This window comes from Micropterus dolomieu, linkage group LG04 (assembly GCF_021292245.1).
Source record: "Micropterus dolomieu isolate WLL.071019.BEF.003 ecotype Adirondacks linkage group LG04, ASM2129224v1, whole genome shotgun sequence".
Classification (NCBI taxonomy): Eukaryota; Metazoa; Chordata; class Actinopteri; order Centrarchiformes; family Centrarchidae; genus Micropterus; species Micropterus dolomieu.
The window spans coordinates 28,786,295-28,805,107 of record NC_060153.1 but is presented as its reverse complement, the minus strand read 5'-3'; the positions used below and the strand labels follow the sequence as shown (position 1 = coordinate 28,805,107).

General features: G+C 40.0%; 2 protein-coding genes across 3 annotated transcripts; both read right to left on the bottom strand.

Annotated features, from left to right (window-relative positions):
* Window positions 1-3,857: 3,857 nt before the first annotated feature.
* On the bottom strand, window positions 3,858-12,663 carry LOC123969370 (tensin-4-like). Of its 2 annotated transcripts, XM_046046709.1 has the most exons (13): window positions 12,360-12,663; window positions 11,086-11,359; window positions 9,591-9,933; window positions 9,044-9,369; window positions 8,852-8,947; window positions 8,531-8,662; window positions 7,353-7,445; window positions 6,601-6,678; window positions 6,390-6,452; window positions 5,533-5,704; window positions 5,339-5,407; window positions 4,872-4,901; window positions 3,858-4,742 (listed from the first exon to the last, which is right to left on the bottom strand). In XM_046046709.1, exons 2-13 carry the CDS (start codon window positions 11,336-11,338, stop codon window positions 4,610-4,612), a joined length of 1,788 nt encoding a protein of 595 aa, XP_045902665.1. In that variant the 5' UTR covers window positions 11,339-11,359; window positions 12,360-12,663; the 3' UTR covers window positions 3,858-4,609. The 2 variants fall into 2 exon arrangements, with proteins under 2 accessions (XP_045902665.1, XP_045902664.1); XM_046046708.1 differs by lacking the exon at window positions 12,360-12,663 and having other exon boundaries at window positions 11,086-11,436.
* A 1,219-nt stretch (window positions 12,664-13,882) lies between these two features.
* On the bottom strand, window positions 13,883-17,570 carry ccr7 (chemokine (C-C motif) receptor 7). Its single transcript, XM_046046736.1, has 3 exons — window positions 17,494-17,570; window positions 15,751-15,800; window positions 13,883-15,474 (listed from the first exon to the last, which is right to left on the bottom strand). Exons 1-3 carry the CDS (start codon window positions 17,507-17,509, stop codon window positions 14,407-14,409), a joined length of 1,134 nt encoding a protein of 377 aa, XP_045902692.1. The 5' UTR covers window positions 17,510-17,570; the 3' UTR covers window positions 13,883-14,406.
* Window positions 17,571-18,813: the final 1,243 nt, after the last annotated feature.

The following is an 18,813-nucleotide window of genomic DNA, read 5'->3' as shown; positions in this document are numbered from 1 at the left end:
TGCTTCAGGTGTTACCAGACACATACATACGCACGCATCATATCTACAGACAGCTACACACAAATCTAGTCCTCCTGACAGAATATTTACTTTGTCTTTTAGCTGTCATCACAGATAGTTTAACTGACTCTGTCACTTGATTGATTCTTTACTTAATGTTTTTTGAAGCCGTTAGTCACTGATGTTTCTTAACCCACAGCAAATGCTTTCAGCAGGTTAGTGGTTAATTGCTCCCGATGGTCAGGTTAGCTGATGTATGCTGACTTTGTGTCTGCTGGTTTTGTAAATAGGGAGCTGTTTGCTAACGAGCTCACCACTTTTTAAGGTGAAACTACTGTCTGTCAGTGTTGTGTTTGTAACAGGCCAAACCAGGTAGCCAAAAAAATTATTAGTCCTAAAGTAACCAACATCTCCTACATTCATTTACCCAAAGCCTAATCTCACATGTGTTTTGGTACATTTATTGCAACTCACCTCCTAAAAACAAATATATGGTACAGATGCTCAAGCGTTCCCTTTTTCCAGCCAAGATCATCAGTCGGTTTATGTATTGACACACTTGCATATACAGTGCTTGCATCTTCTGCAGAGGCAGCACTTCTATTTGTCAGACAGAGACTTCATGCATCATTTTGAATTTAGTTTGCTTGATAAGGCAAATATCCCAGGTCCTGATCTTCAGTGGCTGTGTTCACTGCCACACTGGTTGTATTTTATCACAAAACAGGCGCATATTCGGTTTTGTAGCTCTCAGACCAGGTCATTTCTAAGCCAATTAAAACGTTCTCTCTTGCTGCCCTCTGGTGTTACTTTGGTGCATACGTAAATGAAAAAATTATTTTTACCATTGATTTTAACCATTGAAATGGCCCATTCTATATGGGATTATATGATACACAATAATACTATACCTAAATAAATAGACATCCAGCAGTTGACCAGGCCAGAGGCCTAACGGGCCCCGGGCCAGAGGCCTAACGGGCCCCGGGCCAGAGGCCTAACGGGCCCCGGGCCAGAGGCCTAACGGGCCCCGGGCCAGAGGCCTAACGGGCCCCGGGCCAGAGGCCTAACGGGCCCTCATTCTCACACTTCATTCTCTTGGATGTAACTGTAACTTAGACTTAGATGAACTGTTGTCTTTTCAATATAATTGATATTCTTTTCAATGAGACACAAATTCCAGTAAAGTTCAGATTTACTCAAATTTAGTGGTAATTTCAAATCAACAAATACAACAAATACGTGTGTATCCGTGCTGGTCCCGGGAGCAGACGTCCTTAACTCCGTATTACATTGGTTAATATGTCTCGCTCTTCCTCTTGTGGATCTGTGCACAATGTGAGGTGTGTGTGTGTGTGTGTTCTTGTGAAGTCTGAAGTCTGTCTTCCTACAAAGATGTGAAGGCCGCAGCCTGAGAGTAAAAGGGACGAGCGAGAAAAATGCATCTTACATTATTCTAATAAACATGTTAAACATTATCCAAATCAAGCGAGGCATATAAAATATTCAATCATCATAGTTAAGTAAATATCTTCAACAATTCAAAGGAAATACAAATCATTATTGCATACATTATAAATGTTCCTGAACAAAAGAAAACATGTTTGATACACAAACAGAATAGAAACCTAAAACAAACAACCTTATTAAAAATGTTTTCTTAGTGTCCAAGCATTGTCCCAATAATCTGATAATGCATACTGTCCTATGACAAAAATGACTTTTTGTTGCCGAGACTTCTAACCTCTTTCCTAACAGGACAGAGAAGATTGACAAGGTGATTAAGCAGTGGGAGGGCTCCTTCTTCAGAGGGAATCCCAAGCTACGTAAGAAGTCTGTGTCACTGCGCTTCGACCTGCACATGGCTGCAGCAGACGAAGGGTGCGCCCAGACCAAACAGGACAGCCTCCCTGACGTGGAGGTGCGTCTCATCATGAAGAGATCTCGCAGCATCCCAACTATCACACAGTAACTCAGTCACTAGTATGTTTGTGGTAACACTGGTGATGTTGAAGTTACAGAGATAACGTCTGTGTCATTGACATTTGGGATATTACCATCCATTACCATCAAGCTTAATATGAATTTTAAATTACAGCATTCATTGATCTTCACGTCACAACTGATGAATGAAACTGAAACTTCTGTCATCCTATCCTGACTCTGGCAGAATTAGCACCATTTTCATTGTGCCAGAAAACCACATCAAATATATCGGACCTACTTTCAGTGGATAACAATGAAAACACCTTAATGTGTCATTATTCTGGACGAAAAAGTGTCTCTCAATACTGTCAGTATGTTGTCACAAAAGAGATTATATCAAGCATATGGCGGCTTAACTACAGCATTGAAGTCTAATTAACACCTGGTGCAGGAGGATGAGTGCACATGGAGATAAATGGAGGTGTGGACAGATCACTATGAGCTGCTGTGAACTATCTATAGGTGGATTTTTATGTTTGCTTTTCTTTAAGAGACTATATAAAAATTATTGGGGGAGGGGGCTTTCTAAATAGGGGGAGGATTGGGGGGGTGTTAAACTTCATTTGTCACTTTCTAATAGCAGCTCCCAACTTCACTTTAGTCTGCATCTACACAGAAGGCAGAACATTAAGTAAATAAAATGTGTAAAAAAAAATATATATATATATATATATTAAAAAAATAGCCCCTCTCATGTGTCATCCTGAAGCTCGGCTCCTCTACCAGAGGCCTGGGAGTTTGATGGTTCTGCGCAGTATCTAGCTGTTCCTAGGACTGCACTCTTCTGGACAGAGACCTCTGATGTTTTACCTGGAATCTGCTGTAGCCACTCTCCCAGTTTAGGGGTCACGGCTCCCAGTGCTCTGGTTACCACTGGAACCACTGTTGCTCTTACTTTCCACATCTTTTTTGCTCTCTAGTCATGGACTAGAGAGCATATATATATATATATATATATATATGAAATATGAAAATTATTAAAACAATAACGCTGGAGAGGGTGATTACTTTCAGCTCCCCTTCTCACCCCAATAATTTCTGTAAAGTCCCTAAGTGTTTGCACTGCAGACATATACAGCACTTAGATACACATCAGCACTGAGAGGTATCCAGGATGTGTGTACTTCTAGTCTTTAGTCATTGCAGTTCATTCTCTATGTGGAAAAAGAAAAATCTTGCAATTCAAACTGATAATGTAGCTATATTTTAAAATGCATTATCTGGAAGAAAAAAAACTGCTCACTGTGATCTTAACAGCAGTGGGGCTTGTAATACTCACCTTGTGTCTCAGAGAATTTAGATTCCCTGTCTTAACCAGAGGAGGGCAGTATTTGTAAATAGTTAACACAGCAGTGTATCTTCTATGCTCCACTCTGGATGTGTAGCATGTCTGTTACACCTTAGATTAAGAGTTTTTATGCTAAGTTTTGAGTTGGCACCAAAGATATTAAAAACAACAAAAGGGCCACCGTGCATTGCGTTGTGCATTAAGGTGCCTCCAAATATGTTGAAAATATTTAAAGATATTACCTATGCAGTCCTGCGCTTGACTTTGCTTTGCTTCATGAAGCACATTCTTCATTTTGGGAGCTCTGTAACTTCATAATGAAGCTTTTTGCTTTTATCTAACAATTTATCATTTAAAATAAAAAAGGAATATGTGCAGACAGTTGCGTTTTTTTTTTTTTGTCATGTTTACAATCATAATCTTATTTTGATTTACTAGAAGACACAAAGCTATAAACCACAATGTCTTCCCTAATGTCTACAGAATGCTTTGATGGTAAGTTAAAGGAAAAGATAAAGCTCTGTTTCTCATACACAGTGTCTCTCAGACATAAACACCAAGCATGCCAATACACAAGTTCAACATGCTTATTTTTTATCACAACAATTTGAAAAAAATCATGAATAGAAAACAAGTAGTTTACAGTGCAGTTTAATAAATACATTCTGAACTATATATCTAGGCTATCTGTTTCTGTTTGAAATGAAAGGACACGCCAGTATGTTGTGGTTGTTTTTCTTCAAGCCTGTTAAGAAAACTTCAAAATCTCTCATCGCTATATTTTATAGCATCAGCTGGTGCAGATTTTCACCCCAAATGACATGGGGATCATTCTACACTAAGAAATAAGAAACATCAACTAATGTAGCATGACCTAAAGTGTTGGTTTCTTTTATACTTTAATACACTTTAATACAATAATATTTTACACTGAAATTATTTTTGGGTGCTTCATATATTAAGTTTAACATCTGTATTGTTACGTTTGTTTTAACATACAAACTACAAACTCCTTGGAACAGTAGTAGCATGTCATTTAATTACAATCCTATGTTGCTGGTATATTCCTGCGTGACAGCTGTTCAGTCTTGTCTGTCTTCATATATGCCATTACACCTGTCTTTTCAGTATGACTTTTATCATCTGACCGTGCTACGACTCTGGATAGTCCTAATCACTTGTAGTTCAGATTTTGTTGCTATTGCACTCCAGCAGATACAGTAACTTGTCCAGTGTAACAACAGCAGTAGTGACACTTAACGATGACCAAGGTATTGGACAGGTTACTTAAGAAAAGTACAGCATAAGACAGGCAGGTAGGTAGTGCCTTAAGACCTAAGGCTTGGCTATGGCGGCCTGAATAAGCTCGATGACTTTGTTGCAAGGCTGCAGGGGGTCATATTCTGCAAAGATGTGGCATACATTCTCCATGCCAGCCTCTATACCTTTTGCCACAAAGCCAAACATTCTGTTGGGACAAAGAAACAATAGATTTGATTAGATTCGATTGGTATACAAGATCTGTATTGCAGGTCAGTTTGAACCCTGGGAGGGTTTACTGTGGATCATTTTGACATTGTATGCAATGAAAAATTACCTTGCACCAAAACTGGAACCTTTCACCCAGCTGTAAGAGTATAAAAGACAAAGTTTAAGATTAAAAGATGTGGTTTACTCTCATGCATTCTGCTAACATAAATGTTCATTAGGAAAATGCCTTAATTTTTTTTCACTGCTGATATTTTGACATCACAGCAGGAAAAGTAGGAATAATTAATAACATTAATGAATTCAGTAATCCATTCCAGCACCCTGGTATTGTGCGTTCTGGCTCGCTGTCAAGGATTACTGAGACAACAAAATGGAACTACATGACACATTCAATCATGTGGTTGTATTTTTATGTGGCGAAAGGTATACTAATGAGGTGATTTATCAGCTTGTTATATACGCTTTCCAACATGGAAGAGAATGTAACCATAGTGAACGTCACATAATACTTTTTGTGTGTATGATTGTCAAAATGAATCCCTTTGACTTCTTAACATGTTGGCGCCTACTCACAGTCGATTATCTGGATCTTCACCACTGTAGCTAAGCAGGTGAGCAGGGTAATGGCGCCTGAAGAAAAGCCTGTGAAGAAATGATTACGGCTGTTAGAAATGATCAATAAAATGTTGCACACAAACCGCCATGAGTTTGTTGTGTGCAACACTGAGTAAAATCTCTGCAAGTTGACAGGATGTGTCTTTTCTTACTTCCTGTTGATATCTGTCAATGTAACGCCCTTCAAAGACACCTTCAGGTTGACTATGGCTGGTGTGAAGGAACCCGAGGCCTTCTCAAGTGTGGAGGACACCGCCTTCTGCACTGCACAAGGGCCCGTCAGCATCTCAATGGAGACAGCATTCAGGTAGACGAAATTGCAAGCTATGCAAAAGACAAGCATTGTGATTAGAAATAGAGATTGAATGCACAATCAGGTGGAATTAAACATGTAGGCAGTAACACGTAAAGTGAAGCACCCTCCAACTCCCTCCTTGATTATTAGTGGATTAATCCCTTTTTTTTCAATCTCCTAGGCAAAATAGACATATTTTATAGTCATATTTTACATACAAATAATTTCAAATATGATTTGGCCCAAATTGACTCAATTCAGTTACAATGTACAGTTATATTTTGTATTTTTTTACCAGAATATATATAAAAAATAGACAAATGTAAAAGTCATTTGTGTGTGTGTGTGGGGGGGGTTCCTCTGTGAACTAATTAGCTAGCTAGCGTTTTTTAATCTTAGTTAGCAAGCTGTTTGGGAAAAGCTACTGTTAGCATTTCCTTCATTCCCACAGTACAGACGAAGAAAATGTAAGAGCATATCTTATTTATAGGTCAATTGAATCTAGTTTAAAACCACTTGTGTCACTTAGTAATGTCTTATTAGATTTTATGTTGTTCCTTAGCCTGCTGACATCAGCAACTGTTGCTGCTGTTCCTTGTGTTTTTTACCAGAAGTTGCAGTTTGTATTGTAAGCATTACTTGAAGATAAGTGCTAGCAAATGTATAACATGCTGATGTAAAAACGCATAAATATTTATTACTGTATTGTCCCACCTGTTGTACTCTTGTCCACTGATGCTGGTTTGTCGTTTGCCCTCCCTTCTGTTGCACCCAGATCTGTGTAGGCAAATAGGTTTTATTTTTTCTTCCTTTCTCTCTCTCTCTCTCTCTCTCTCTCACTCACACTCACACTCACACTCACACACACACACACACACACACACACACACACACACACACACACACCAGTGTTTTAAAGGCCTACCTTGGGAGTGGAGCAGTAATCTGCAGGGTAAAGCATAAGCAGAAATTGTGTGCTGGTAGACCAGGGCAGAGAGACTACCTGCAATGATAACACAAAATTATAGCTTTGGTGAAGCTTAAGAATGAATGAGAAACTCTTTGTCTTATATGGGACCACAAAAGCTCAGATAAAACTTTAAATATTTAATGTATAGTGTCATTGAGGTGAGGTATATGGTATTAGGGCAGTATAGTGTTTTCTGTAAGTTATTTTCTAGTGTGAATGTGGTAATTTTGCATTTTAAATGTATCTTGATGCATTGGCCCATTCCAGGATCAGTTGCTGTTTGAAAAAGTCTGGATATTGTCATGATATGAAGACTTTAGGTGAAATTTAAATTATGGACTGAGTAAATCTGGTTTATTGCCCCTTTTTTTTGCCATGTTCAAAGCCACCACAGTTACAACACAAGTAGAATTCCGTAGAAGCAGATATATCACTGCATGTCACAGGCTCTGATAAGAAAGAGAAAGCTCACAATACACCTTGATAAAGGCTTTGTGGGTGTGAGAACACACCCCATGATCTCAAACCATTGAATAAGAACGAGATCCACCCACATCCCAAGAGGCCAGACTTGGCTGACGCAGTTCTGGTGTGGCTTCATCTGCCTGACAAGGACGTGCATTCATATAGAGTAGGCGAGTGGATTTTGGGTTTAGAAGGAAATTGATATGTAAAACAATATAATGTTGCGGTTGACTTTGACTTACCGAAGTATGGTTCCTGAGAAGAACCTTTGATGCGTACGCCCTTAGCTGATGATTCAATGAGGAAGTGTCTGACAAGATCTGAAGTACTCTCTCCTGTTTTGATGAAAAGACAAATGTCAGGAAAAACAAGATTTGCATGTAGTCAGTGGAGTTAACACACAATGTTAATGTACATATCACCTCCAGACAACCAACATGTAAGGATTCTTTAAAAACATTTTTTAAATAGCTGACTGTTAGTTGTGGTACTCGAGGCACTGAATCACAAAATGAACACCAAGATCATTAAAAACATATAAACACTGCTCTCAAGAAGGCCTTTCTATCTGACCATGCCACAGGCCAGGGATAAGGTAGCAGTTTGTAATAAGCACATAAGCCCTCTCTTGTAAATTATATTTAATTTGAAGTAATATTCTCAAGCTTTGGCTTATTTCACATCTTCTTCCAATGTTGCTTACAAATCTTTAATCATTTTGTTTCACTATATCTATATATTAATAATAATAACTTTATTTGTATAGCACTTATATAGCACTTTGCAAATTGTTCCATGGAAGTCAGAAAAAGAAAATATTGTAGCGACATCTCTCCACCAAGGATGATTCTGTTCTCTAATTATCCTTGGTTGAGGGATAATTCAGTAGAGGAATATTGTTGAGCCTGCACACTGACGTGCTCTCGGTGCTCGACACAGAATTCACATGTCTTTCTTATCCTGCATTCCTACAAAAGTTGAACGAATACAAATCTGCGAATGACGTCAAGCCTCATAATTGTTTTGAGAGTGAGTCAAATCTTTCCTCTTTGATTGCTTATAGTGCCATAAACAGCTGGTTTTCATGTATGTTTATACAGTGTATACTGTGGGTGGAAAAAATAACAGCACTGTCTACTGCCTCGCCACAGATAGCTGGATGTGATCAGACATGCCCACTGACATCAGCGGAGTTGTGTGAGAGATTCCCTGTGCCTTTCAGGTCTCTGGTATAGACAAATGACGACAGAAGCACTGTGCTACACTATGCTCAAGTTGTTTGTCTGTGATAGTGGTAGTTATGGCATTCATGGCCTTCTCTTTACTGTATCTGACTTACCACTGCTGTGGCGTTTCATAATAGTGCATGATTCAAAAGGGGGCATTAGGTCAGGCCGCTGGACTGATTAGTAATGGTTACCTGGGTAGGCGCTAGCAGTGAAGTTGGCGGATGTTTGGTCCACCTTCATCGCCAGACCGAAACTGCCTCTGTATGAGGTGCTGTCCCTCACCACAAATGTTCCTGCTTCCTTGTCCTTTACCAGGGCTTCAGCTAGAATGAATCACAGAAATCAAGTAGAGACAGTTGCAAATGTGTGTTTATTATTGTTTCTGTATCTGTAAAAGAATTTGAACATTTTTTTAAACATCAGATCCTGCAAGATGGAGTAACTTCTTAGCTTGACTAAAGCCATTATGTCCTCAGAGAGTTATCTTTGGAGTGGTGTTTGGAGATTTTTACCTTCTGCTCTGCTGACATGTGGACGGAACCAAAACTTTGAAGTGTCCATGACAAATTTCATTGAGGGCTGGCTGCCATTGAAATGGGCCTGGAAACCTAAACAACCATAACAAAAAACAACAGTAGGATCAAAAATTGTTTGAAATGTCGTTCCTGCCAACAACATAAACTACTATGAGACGTGCGACTCACTGCGAGGAGAAATTGGGCTTGAGATGGAAAAAGGGATGGTGTGTATCAAGTCAGTTTCTGGTCCATCAGACTGAATGTGCAGATCTGACTGGGGTGCACCGTTGACTAGCAGTACAGGAATATCGGTCAGAGACCCAGAGAGTGAAGCCGGACTGCTGTGGACTCCTTTGCTGTGAAGCTTCTGTAGATGTCCTCCCTTTGTCAGCGGGGGCTTGTCTGGGCTCTTATCAGATGGCCTCGTTCTGGACTCATGAGTGAAGGAGCCGGACATGCAAGTAAGGATGGAATCTGGAGAGTCAGCATCTTCACTGGCCAGGGACAGGTTGCTATGCAGAGAGGTAGAGGTTATATTTATTGCAAATGTACAAATCAATACCCAATATTTTCTATGCAGAGTTTGTGTCAGTAAACATTAATATGAAAGGAAGAAACATTTCTCGCATCCTTTAATTTGCAACTTTAGAATGAAATGAAGGGTGTAAATGTGGGAATGTGGTTAAATCTTGTTGTTACTGCCACAAAACTTATGTTCCACTGAAATGTTTACCTGCCAAGGATGTAGCTGGTGTCTGAGCATGTTGACATGGAGAGGAGCGAGGTGGCACTGTTCCTGTTGGAGTGTGACAAGCGCAGGGATCCTTGGGAAAAGGCTACGTCATGCTTCGATGAGTGATTTCGTCGGGGTGCACTCCCACATGGCAGCGGAGGCAGGGAGGACGTAGGGGAGCTGGAGAAGACAAGCATGCCATGGGGACTGCAGCTGAGGCTGCTGTGTGTAGGGATGGGTATACTGGGTGACGTTAATGGGACCACGGAGGGCGAGGAGCAGGGAGAACATCCTCTAGGGACCAACACACAGCGTGAGACATCTTTATCTGAGCAGGAGTTGTCTGGTGATGGAGGGGAAAGTGTAAAAAACACACTGAAAAATGAGAATGAAATGTCAAGAACGATGTGAAACTGTGAAACTGATACTTAGTGGAAAAAGAGTCAAAGTGCCTTTCCCTGACTTCATGCTTTGGTTTTCTATTAGCAAAGAGGCTTGGCCCCGTACGTAAACACATCATTTCTGAAACTCATCTGATAAAAACCCACATTTCTTATGCAGGTACCTGCTTGCAAAGTTCAGGCCATTCCCTCCAAACAAAATGATTTGAACTTTGCATTTCTGGCGTTGCGATGATACCAAATCACCTAGAGGCGTGCCAGCTTGTTCTGCCTCACTGTTTTGATGTGCACTGTGTGAGTTTATGCTCTTAGGAAAACACTGTGGTCAAGCCATGAGCCAGACAAAGGCCTTTTGCAACTACAAGTTATATAAAAATGACTAATGTTCACACAGAAATAGAAGAATCTCTGTTTGTGACTGTAGGTAGGTGCTGTGGTGAGTGCTGGCATGAGGGAAAATACTGTTTCACAACAACAGGGAATGAGTTCTCATCAACACCTCAATTTTCCCTTTTACTGTTTTAACCGCTGCTTAACCTAAGCGTTCTATTTTCTGATTTCTCTTCACAGTTGATTGTTTTCCCTCAAACCACTGTTGTGTCTCCACAACACATCGCACTCTTTTTCATGAACCTATGACCAAACTTCTTTCAAAAAAAAAAGACGAGCAACAGGAAATTCATTTATGTGTTTTGCTGACTTTTGTGCACACTTTTTGAGTGAAAACGCCGCTGTACCTCATTTGCGCCTACTTCTCTGTATCTGTAGTATGTGCAGGGTGGGGTAATCATCTTGGCAGTGATCCCAGAACAGCTGAAGTGGTGCAATTACCCCATGATTAAAAAAAAAAAAGTAAAACGATCTCAATAAAGGGAGGGTAAATTTCCAAAGCCCCGGGCTATGTGTACTATTTATTTTATAAGAGTGACGGTGGTTTTACTGGGCTCTGTGTCACACATCTGTAGGTTGGAGGCTGCCTTTTGTTGAACTTTGTTGATGTGTTTAAGTAAGACTGAGCTATAACATAGAAATGAGAATGTGTGAATAGTGCAGAAACAAAATAAAGCTCTAATGCAAAGTGGCTCGTATTGTACCTGTAGGAGGGCTGATGCATGTGGGACTTCCGTTGACCTGAATGGGTTCAAATGTCGGGTCCAGTTCCAGGATGAGCTGGTTGAGATTATCCAGGGAGATGTCGAGATCAGGGTCATCATGTTTGCCACTGGGCTCTGTGAGACTGGGATGTTGATTGACTGGATCCTGCCTCGAGTCCAGACGGATAGTTTGACCCACTCTCAGAACGTGATTGGGTATCATGTGGCACATGCCTTTAGCTGTAGGCATCATGTTAGGAGAGCTCACCGTCTTCTGGGAAGACCACAGACATAGGTGCAATGGAGAGAGATCAGTTAGAATGACAGCCTCACCTTTGTCCTCTTTGCAAAACAAACCTATCACAAACCCATCATAGCAACAGCTTGCTACCATTTCCAGAGTGTTTGCGTTTGCAGATGTCAGATTTTAATAAGAATAGTTCTTCAATAGAAAGTTTTTTCATGGCAGTTGGACAGTGCTGTTTTATATTTGGTTAATTCACTCTAAAACTTATTAAGCAATAAGTAACTTGAGCATTGTTATTTTGGTTAATAAAGTAAATCTACAGTATGTGTCCCAGACGGTGTAAGTCAGCATGTGTAGCCCAAGGCTTCCCTCTTGTTTTGCAATCCATGCATAAAACCACTAAGTGAACAATGACACAAGCTGAGTAAATGCTGATATCAGCGTGAATAGCCTAGCAGTTCAGGAAGGGTGTGGTTTTATGGGGGATGATCAGCTCACACTGTGTCTCCCTCGCTGTGTTTCAGACAAGGAGCGGCGCCCAGTGAGTCACCCAGGTGGCTGGTGGTTGCCATGACCACACTAGTGTTTTCCTACAACAGCCAAAATGTTCAGGTATTTTGGAAAGTAGTTTACAGACAAAAATCTGCTTTTTGGAGGGGGGTCATAGTTCAGAACATATTTTTAAATTTTGAGAGGCACCTACTAATTTTCATAAAGCTTCTCCTTGAGATGGGAGCGTACGTGTGAAGCATCAGAATTTGCTTTCCATCATTTTTATTTAGTTTAGTTTAGTTTTTTGTTTTTACGATTAGCATAAAAAGGGAACTATAACTTGCATTCCTGTGTGTGAAATAAATGAATCTTACAACCGCATAGCTTTTTATGTCCCTGCTAAGACCTGCTGCAATAATAGTAATAAAAATGAAGTACTGTTAATATGTTTGTTCAAAGCTGACGATACATTGACCAGTGGTGTATATTTTTACAATGTCCTGTTATAGGATAAAGTAACGAAAGGTCTTCTTACCTTATTGTCTTCAGGTGAGAGTTCCACTCTTGTAAGGTCGTTTTACTTTCAGACTGTGCACTGTTTTACTTTGATGCTTTTATTAACGAAATCCCATCCCTTTTCTACCAACCTATCAGCAGTGAGGATCACTAATCCCTGTGGCTCCAACTAACGATGTCATCATAGCAGTGTGCAGTTCATGGCTGAAGGGGTGGTTTTTTTTCAGCGGTGAATTCAGATGAGTACATAGAGCTTCAACTGAAAAGGGTGTATCAAAAGAGGTGGTGAATATGATGTTATTTGGAGTGTTCCACTTACTAAGGTTTCAACTTGAGCATGATAAAATAAAATATTGAAGGATGTACAGTAGCTTTGGAGAATGTTTGGAGAGAATACCGGGTGATGTGGGAAACGTTGAAACAAGCAGGGGATTGACTCCTTTAATCTTTTGTGTTGCTTTACAAGCTGTCACCCCAATTAGCTTTTTGTCTGATTTCTCTGGAGCTGTAAGATTCCACAAAGCCAGTATGGTGGTGAGTTTATCAATGCTACTAATGTTCTTTACATGTCCTCTGTTTTCACTGAACTAGTGCTGATGATGGCATGGTAAATTGTTTTAAACATGTCAGTCTGCTCTGGGTGTTTCTGCCTCTCTTAACCTGAAAGCCAAGTGATCTTTCTTCTGCCACACAGCTCCTTAGCTTGTTCTGCTTGACAAATGTGTGCCCATTTTTCTGTGTACTGTAGCTGATAATGTTCACATGACACATTTGTCCTATTGTCCACCAGATGTATTACCTTCTTCATTTGGCAAAGGAAGCTATAAACATCACTGGCCTTTCTTATTATTGTGAAGATATTTACTTTTTTTCCTGTTGAGCAATCTTGAACTTGCCTTCAATGTCAAATAGTTTCAGAAAAAAATTGGCTGCAGGGAGCTTGGTGGCTGGAAACCGTGCAATGGAATGCACTGCGATTTTTGACAAGTTCTTGTCTGGTTCCTGTCAGCGGTACAGCACAGAGGCTTCTCTTCCTAGAGTCTCACAAAACATCCTGATTCATTTGGGGAGAGTTAATTCCTCTGCATTTAAGTGCAGCTTTCGACTTTCTGTGGAGCATGGTTTCCTTTGTTTGTAACCTTTACTGACTTTGCTTTTACAGTCAAGTCAATTTTATTTAGATACTCCGATCACAAATTTGCCTCAAGGGGCTTTACAAGCTGTACAGTATGTACCAGCCTTTATCCTTAGACCCTTGTGTGCGCTCCCATGGCTCATGCATTTAAGATTTAATCTAAAATTATTTTCTTTACATATAAGCCTTATTTGTAGGTATAAATAAATGTATGTATTATTTGTTTTTCTATTGCTACTTTAAGTTTAATGTGTTCAAATGTTTTTAATCTACATTCATTCTGTTGTCTTAATGCTAATGTAGTAATTAGGACAACTGAATTATTGTTTCAGTGAATTTAGTCGTATTTAATTATCTTACAAAATCGCAAATGTCTTACAATACAGAAAAAAAGAAAATAAAACGGTTTAAAGATGTGGTTTGTACAGATAGTTTAATGTACATGATTTCTTGCTTTTCAAATGGTTGAGTGACAGCACTGTAAAAAACACTGTTAATTTCATGAAATACTGTACACGGCAGCAAAATCAAAAAACAAAAACAAAGCCTTCTGTACTGGAGAGAATAAACATGAACAAAGAGACAAAAACTGTAAAAAAATTTCATTTTAGCTGACGCTTTTATCCAAAGCGACTTACAATTGCTATATATGTCAGAGGTCGCATGCCTCTGGAGCAACAAAGGGTTAAGAGTCTTGCTCAAGGCCACATTGGCGGGTGGGTGGGTCATAGTGGGGGATTGAACGCGGGTCTCTCCCACCAAAGGCATAGTCTTATCCATTGCGCCATCACCACCCGAATGCATGTAAATGTATATGATTACTTCTGATATGTACATGTAAAATATATTTTTGATTTTCAGACACTAATGTTCAACAGTCCACTGTGTGGTCTGCGGGTGTGAATAGGCTGTTGTCCATCCTGAAGCAGCTTTAAGGAGAGAATGTGGTGGTGGTCTCGGTGTCGTTGGCCGCTGAGCTCCTCCTCCTGCCGCAGGTGTACCTGAAGAACCTCTCCTGGCTCATGCAACCCAAGTCCTTCAGCAGCTTCAGGAGGTCATGACGAAACTTGACACCGATAAAGGCATAGACGAAGGGGTTCAGGCAGCACCTCAGGAAGGCCACACACTGGGTGACATCGGTGGCATAAAGGAGAAGGTTCTCATAGTTGCAGTTTTCGGTTCCTCCTTTAGCAGCAAGAACTGTGGTCCAAAATAGGACCAGGTTATAAGGGACTTGGCAGACCAGGAAGACAGCTACCACGGCCAGAATCACCTTGATTGCTTTATTGCGCTCAAAGTTACGAGCCTGGCACAGGGTCTGGACAATGCTGCTGTAACAGAAGCTCATGACCAGGAGCGGGAGGGCAAACGCCAAAACTATCTGGCTCGCCTGGACTCTGACGCGGAGCGGGTCAGAAGTGCTGGAGTAAGGGGTGCAGGTGTTGTTATTGATAGTGGTGTAGCTCATTTCTGGTATGGAGAACATCAGTGCCATCACCCAGATGAGAGCTGATGACACCTTGCTGAGAAACATTGCTTGGGAGCGGTGGCGGTGAGCGGAGACGGCCTTGGCGACGGCGAAGTAGCGGTCCACACTAATGAAAGAGAGAAGGAACATGCTGCTGTAGAAGCTGACCTTATAAATAGTGTGCATTGCTTTGCACAACGCCAGGCCCAGCACCCACTCTGCCGTGGAGTTGGCAGCCCAGAAGGGGAGCGAAAGAGCAAAGAGCAGATCGGCAAAGGACAGGTTGAGCAGGTACACATCCGTCATGGTCTTGAGACGCTTAAAGTAGAAGAAGGTGAGGATGACCAGTATGTTCCCTGCGAGCCCCAAGAGGCAGATGATGGAGTAGAAGGTCGGCATGAACCAGAGGCGGAACTGGCGGTTGGAATCTTTCGCACAGAGCTGAGGAATGTCGTCGTAATCCAGACTATAGTTATAATCCGTGTAGTTGGGCATGGCGGTTGAATTGTCTTCATGCAGAGACAAGCAAGACTGCGTACAAAGATGAATTTAATGATCAATTATAAGCAAGTAACAAGTAAAGTAAGGCATGCCACCTGCTTTTCACTGCACCTGACATGTTTGACTTATTTATGTACTTTAAGGTTACCAACCACTTCCTTGAAAGATGTTGTGCATGTGAGGGGATGGTTATAGTTAGTTACCTGCCATTTGCGCTTCTGGACACAAATAGCTATAAGCGTGGTAACATCCTGTTATCTTTCAACTTGATAGTAAGAGCTGCTGTACTTCTTGTGTTTTTCTTACCTTAAATTGTATGGACCATATCAGCCCAGCTGGCAGCAGCTTCAGGATATCTGAAAAACAAATAATAATAATAATAATAATAATAATAATAATAATAATTAATAATAATAGTAATAATAATCAATTTTAGACAATGATCACATGTAATGAGAGTAATAGAATGATCAGATAGAGGTACCGTGATTTACTACAATTCTGCAAAGTTAAAGAACTCACAAGAGACAGATTAACCAAAGAGGGGTTAAAACTGAAAAAGCAAGAAGCTGAAATATCCTGAATTTTACACCCTAGTGCGTAAAACTCCAAAAAAGCTGCACCCTACACTTCCCATAACGCAACCAATAGCATATTTATATTAGACCCTGTCTTCCTGGTACATGTCTTTCAAACTTCATAACCCCAGTTTGTAACTTAACCTTTCTGTTATAAATGTGCAGTCTCTAAGCTGAAACTGACAAAATCTATTGACATTATTAGGGTTATTTCCTACAGAGCCACAGAAGAATTACTAGTTAACTGACATTTATGTGGAAAAGTGGTGGGGTTCCCCTTTAAATGCTAGCCTTCTAGGCATATGTTGAATGTTTTTCAGATTACTGGTGACCTTCCAATGCTTATTGTTAGAAGGTAGGTGCCCCATGTGCAGCCAGCTCATTTTAAAAAAGGACTTGGTAGTATAGTAGTCATAAAGTACCCAGCCATTGACTGTCATACTGTTAAAGGTTATTTGTTAAACTTCAGCACAGACTGCAGTTATTCAGATAATCTGATATTAATACAACTTCTATTTGTGTGTTGGTAGAAAAGGGATGGGATTTCATTAATAAAAGTATCAAAGTAAAACAGTGCACAGTCTGAAAGGAAAAATGTCTCTAATCTCTGTTTCGCTGTAAGATTAAGAAGAAAATTCGGGCTACTCCCAAATAATGATGGCGAACGATTGACTACAGACGCACAGTTCTAACTGTTTTTAGGAAATATTTTGTTGCTTGTAGTGTACTGTGTGTTTAAATGCTCATCTGCCTAGAGACTGGGGATGGAAAATTTGCGGTTTAACTATATCTCTGTGTAATGCATCAGATTTCAAGTGAAGTTTGAAGTTAATGTATATTATGCATGGTCAATGTTTAATAAAGTTGAAATAAAAAATAAAATAAATTTACACGTACATGTGTAAATCAACACCAAAAAAATCTGTGTTGCCAGGTTGTGGCTTTCAATCAATCTGCTCTTCAAAAAGCAGATTTTAAAGAGGGGGAAACAGTTGCGGCATTGACAACGCTTTCAGTCATCTTACACATGCACAACCACGTTAGTTGTAGGTTACTGAACAGGCTACATGCTGTCATCACTCCCGGGTAGACAGAATACCTGTCACTGATTCATTTGATACCAGAAAAGTCCATCCAGCCCCAAAATCTGATCTGAAATCTTTGACACTTTTATCAAATTTGCTTTTGACATTGCTAACTCTGAATCATTTAAACATGAGCAATTCGATGTCTGTGAAGATTCTCAGTCATTCAGCTCATAGTTATCCGAGATAGGTTAAAATCAAGGGCCGTTAGATGTGGCTGAAGATACTTGAAGACGTTTCTCCTCCGTCCAAGGGGCTTCTTCAGTTCAGCCCTTGATTTTAACCTTCCTTGGATTATTTCGATGGCTTTTTTACATCCATTTATTCACCACAACTCATACAACATCCTTTTAAGAATCATAGTTAATCTCTGATAACGTACTCACCGCTGACAGAAGTCATGTCGACTGTGAGAGTAGCACGCTTTAGACAAAGCCACTAAACACAGATGAGTTGAGTGTCTGTTTGATGGTGGTTTCCCCTTGCTGAACTGAAACAAAAACTCCCGTACAAAAACTTTTTTCCCCTCAGCCCTCAAATCATGTGAGAAAACTGAAAACCACAGTCCAACAAAAATATCAATAAAACTTTTTTTTCAAATAAATAGCATTTTTTCAATTAATGTCACTACAAAGTACTATTACTATTGAAATATGAAGATTAGATCAGTCCAAACTGTAGTGGCGTCTATCATCAGATGTAATTAAATATAATATATCAGGACACTTTGACAATAAAAAATAATATGGATACGCTTTATTATCTGTCTGGGTTTAGGGTCAGTGTCATAAACATACTAATCATCTAATCACTAATCACCAAAATGTTCAAAATGTTCAAAACAGTTCAGTAAAATTTAGCCAAATAAAAACATACACACAACTCATGTATTAAGACAGAGCTATTTTTTTTTGTTGTTATTTGTGGAGTTGTGTGGGTTTTATCAGTTTTAGCCCAACTAACACGACTAACCACAAACTCATGTTTCCACGAAAGGTGACTACCTGAGAAGGAGCTGAACTGTATGCATTAACCCAGTTAATCAGACACTTTTTTTAAATTCCCCCATGCCTCCAGCAGCTCACATGCAGTTCTGTTATTTTTTTTGCTCACAAGAGGAATTATTAAGTCAACACATAGTATACAGCATTTAGTAAAATATTAATGTTGGTGAGACAGCTGTTGTAATGGACAGCAGATTAAGCTTTGCAACAGTACACTTTTACCCACTAACTCACAAGATCTCTACAGGCTTCTGCACACCTGTATCTCTGCGGTTGTGGTTTTCTAGCTTTCACTAGAGGCAGTGCTAACCGCACGGAACATAGTGGCAAATTGTCTTGCAGTGGGACATCTTTCACATTTAAAGTAAAGCACTACTAAATCTGATGATTACACCTTCTCATGACAGGCTGAAATCATATAGAACATCCCACTAAACCTCCTATTTGTCAGGTTTAAATAATTTCTTTAGGCACTAATTCTGCTCTGTTCTAATTTGTTACATGCGCAACTGAACCCTCAGGAGGATTGGTACTTTTGCACTCACTGAAAACAGGAAATCAGAACAATTCCCTCACATCTTACCCACTTCCCTTACCTGTACTGTGCAAAGGACAAATGTGCTTTATATGCAAGCACCCTACATGCAGCAATGGATGTTTGTGATACAAGTAACAATATACAGCGTACTAGTTTTTGATCAT

Excerpts from the sequence above, each read along its gene's own strand:
- LOC123969370 (XM_046046709.1), bottom strand. The coding sequence starts at position 11,338 with ATGATGCCTACAGCTAAAGGCATGTGCCACATGATACCCAATCACGTT. Across the intron at positions 6,679-7,352 it reads TTCTCAGGAACCATACTTCG|GTAGTCTCTCTGCCCTGGTC; the intron begins GTAAGTCAAAGT and ends TTATCATTGCAG. Across the intron at positions 4,743-4,871 it reads GGTTCCAGTTTTGGTGCAAG|AATGTTTGGCTTTGTGGCAA; the intron begins GTAATTTTTCAT and ends TTGTCCCAACAG.
- ccr7 (XM_046046736.1), bottom strand. Across the intron at positions 15,475-15,750 it reads TATGGTCCATACAATTTAAG|TCTTGCTTGTCTCTGCATGA; the intron begins GTAAGAAAAACA and ends CTTTGTACGCAG.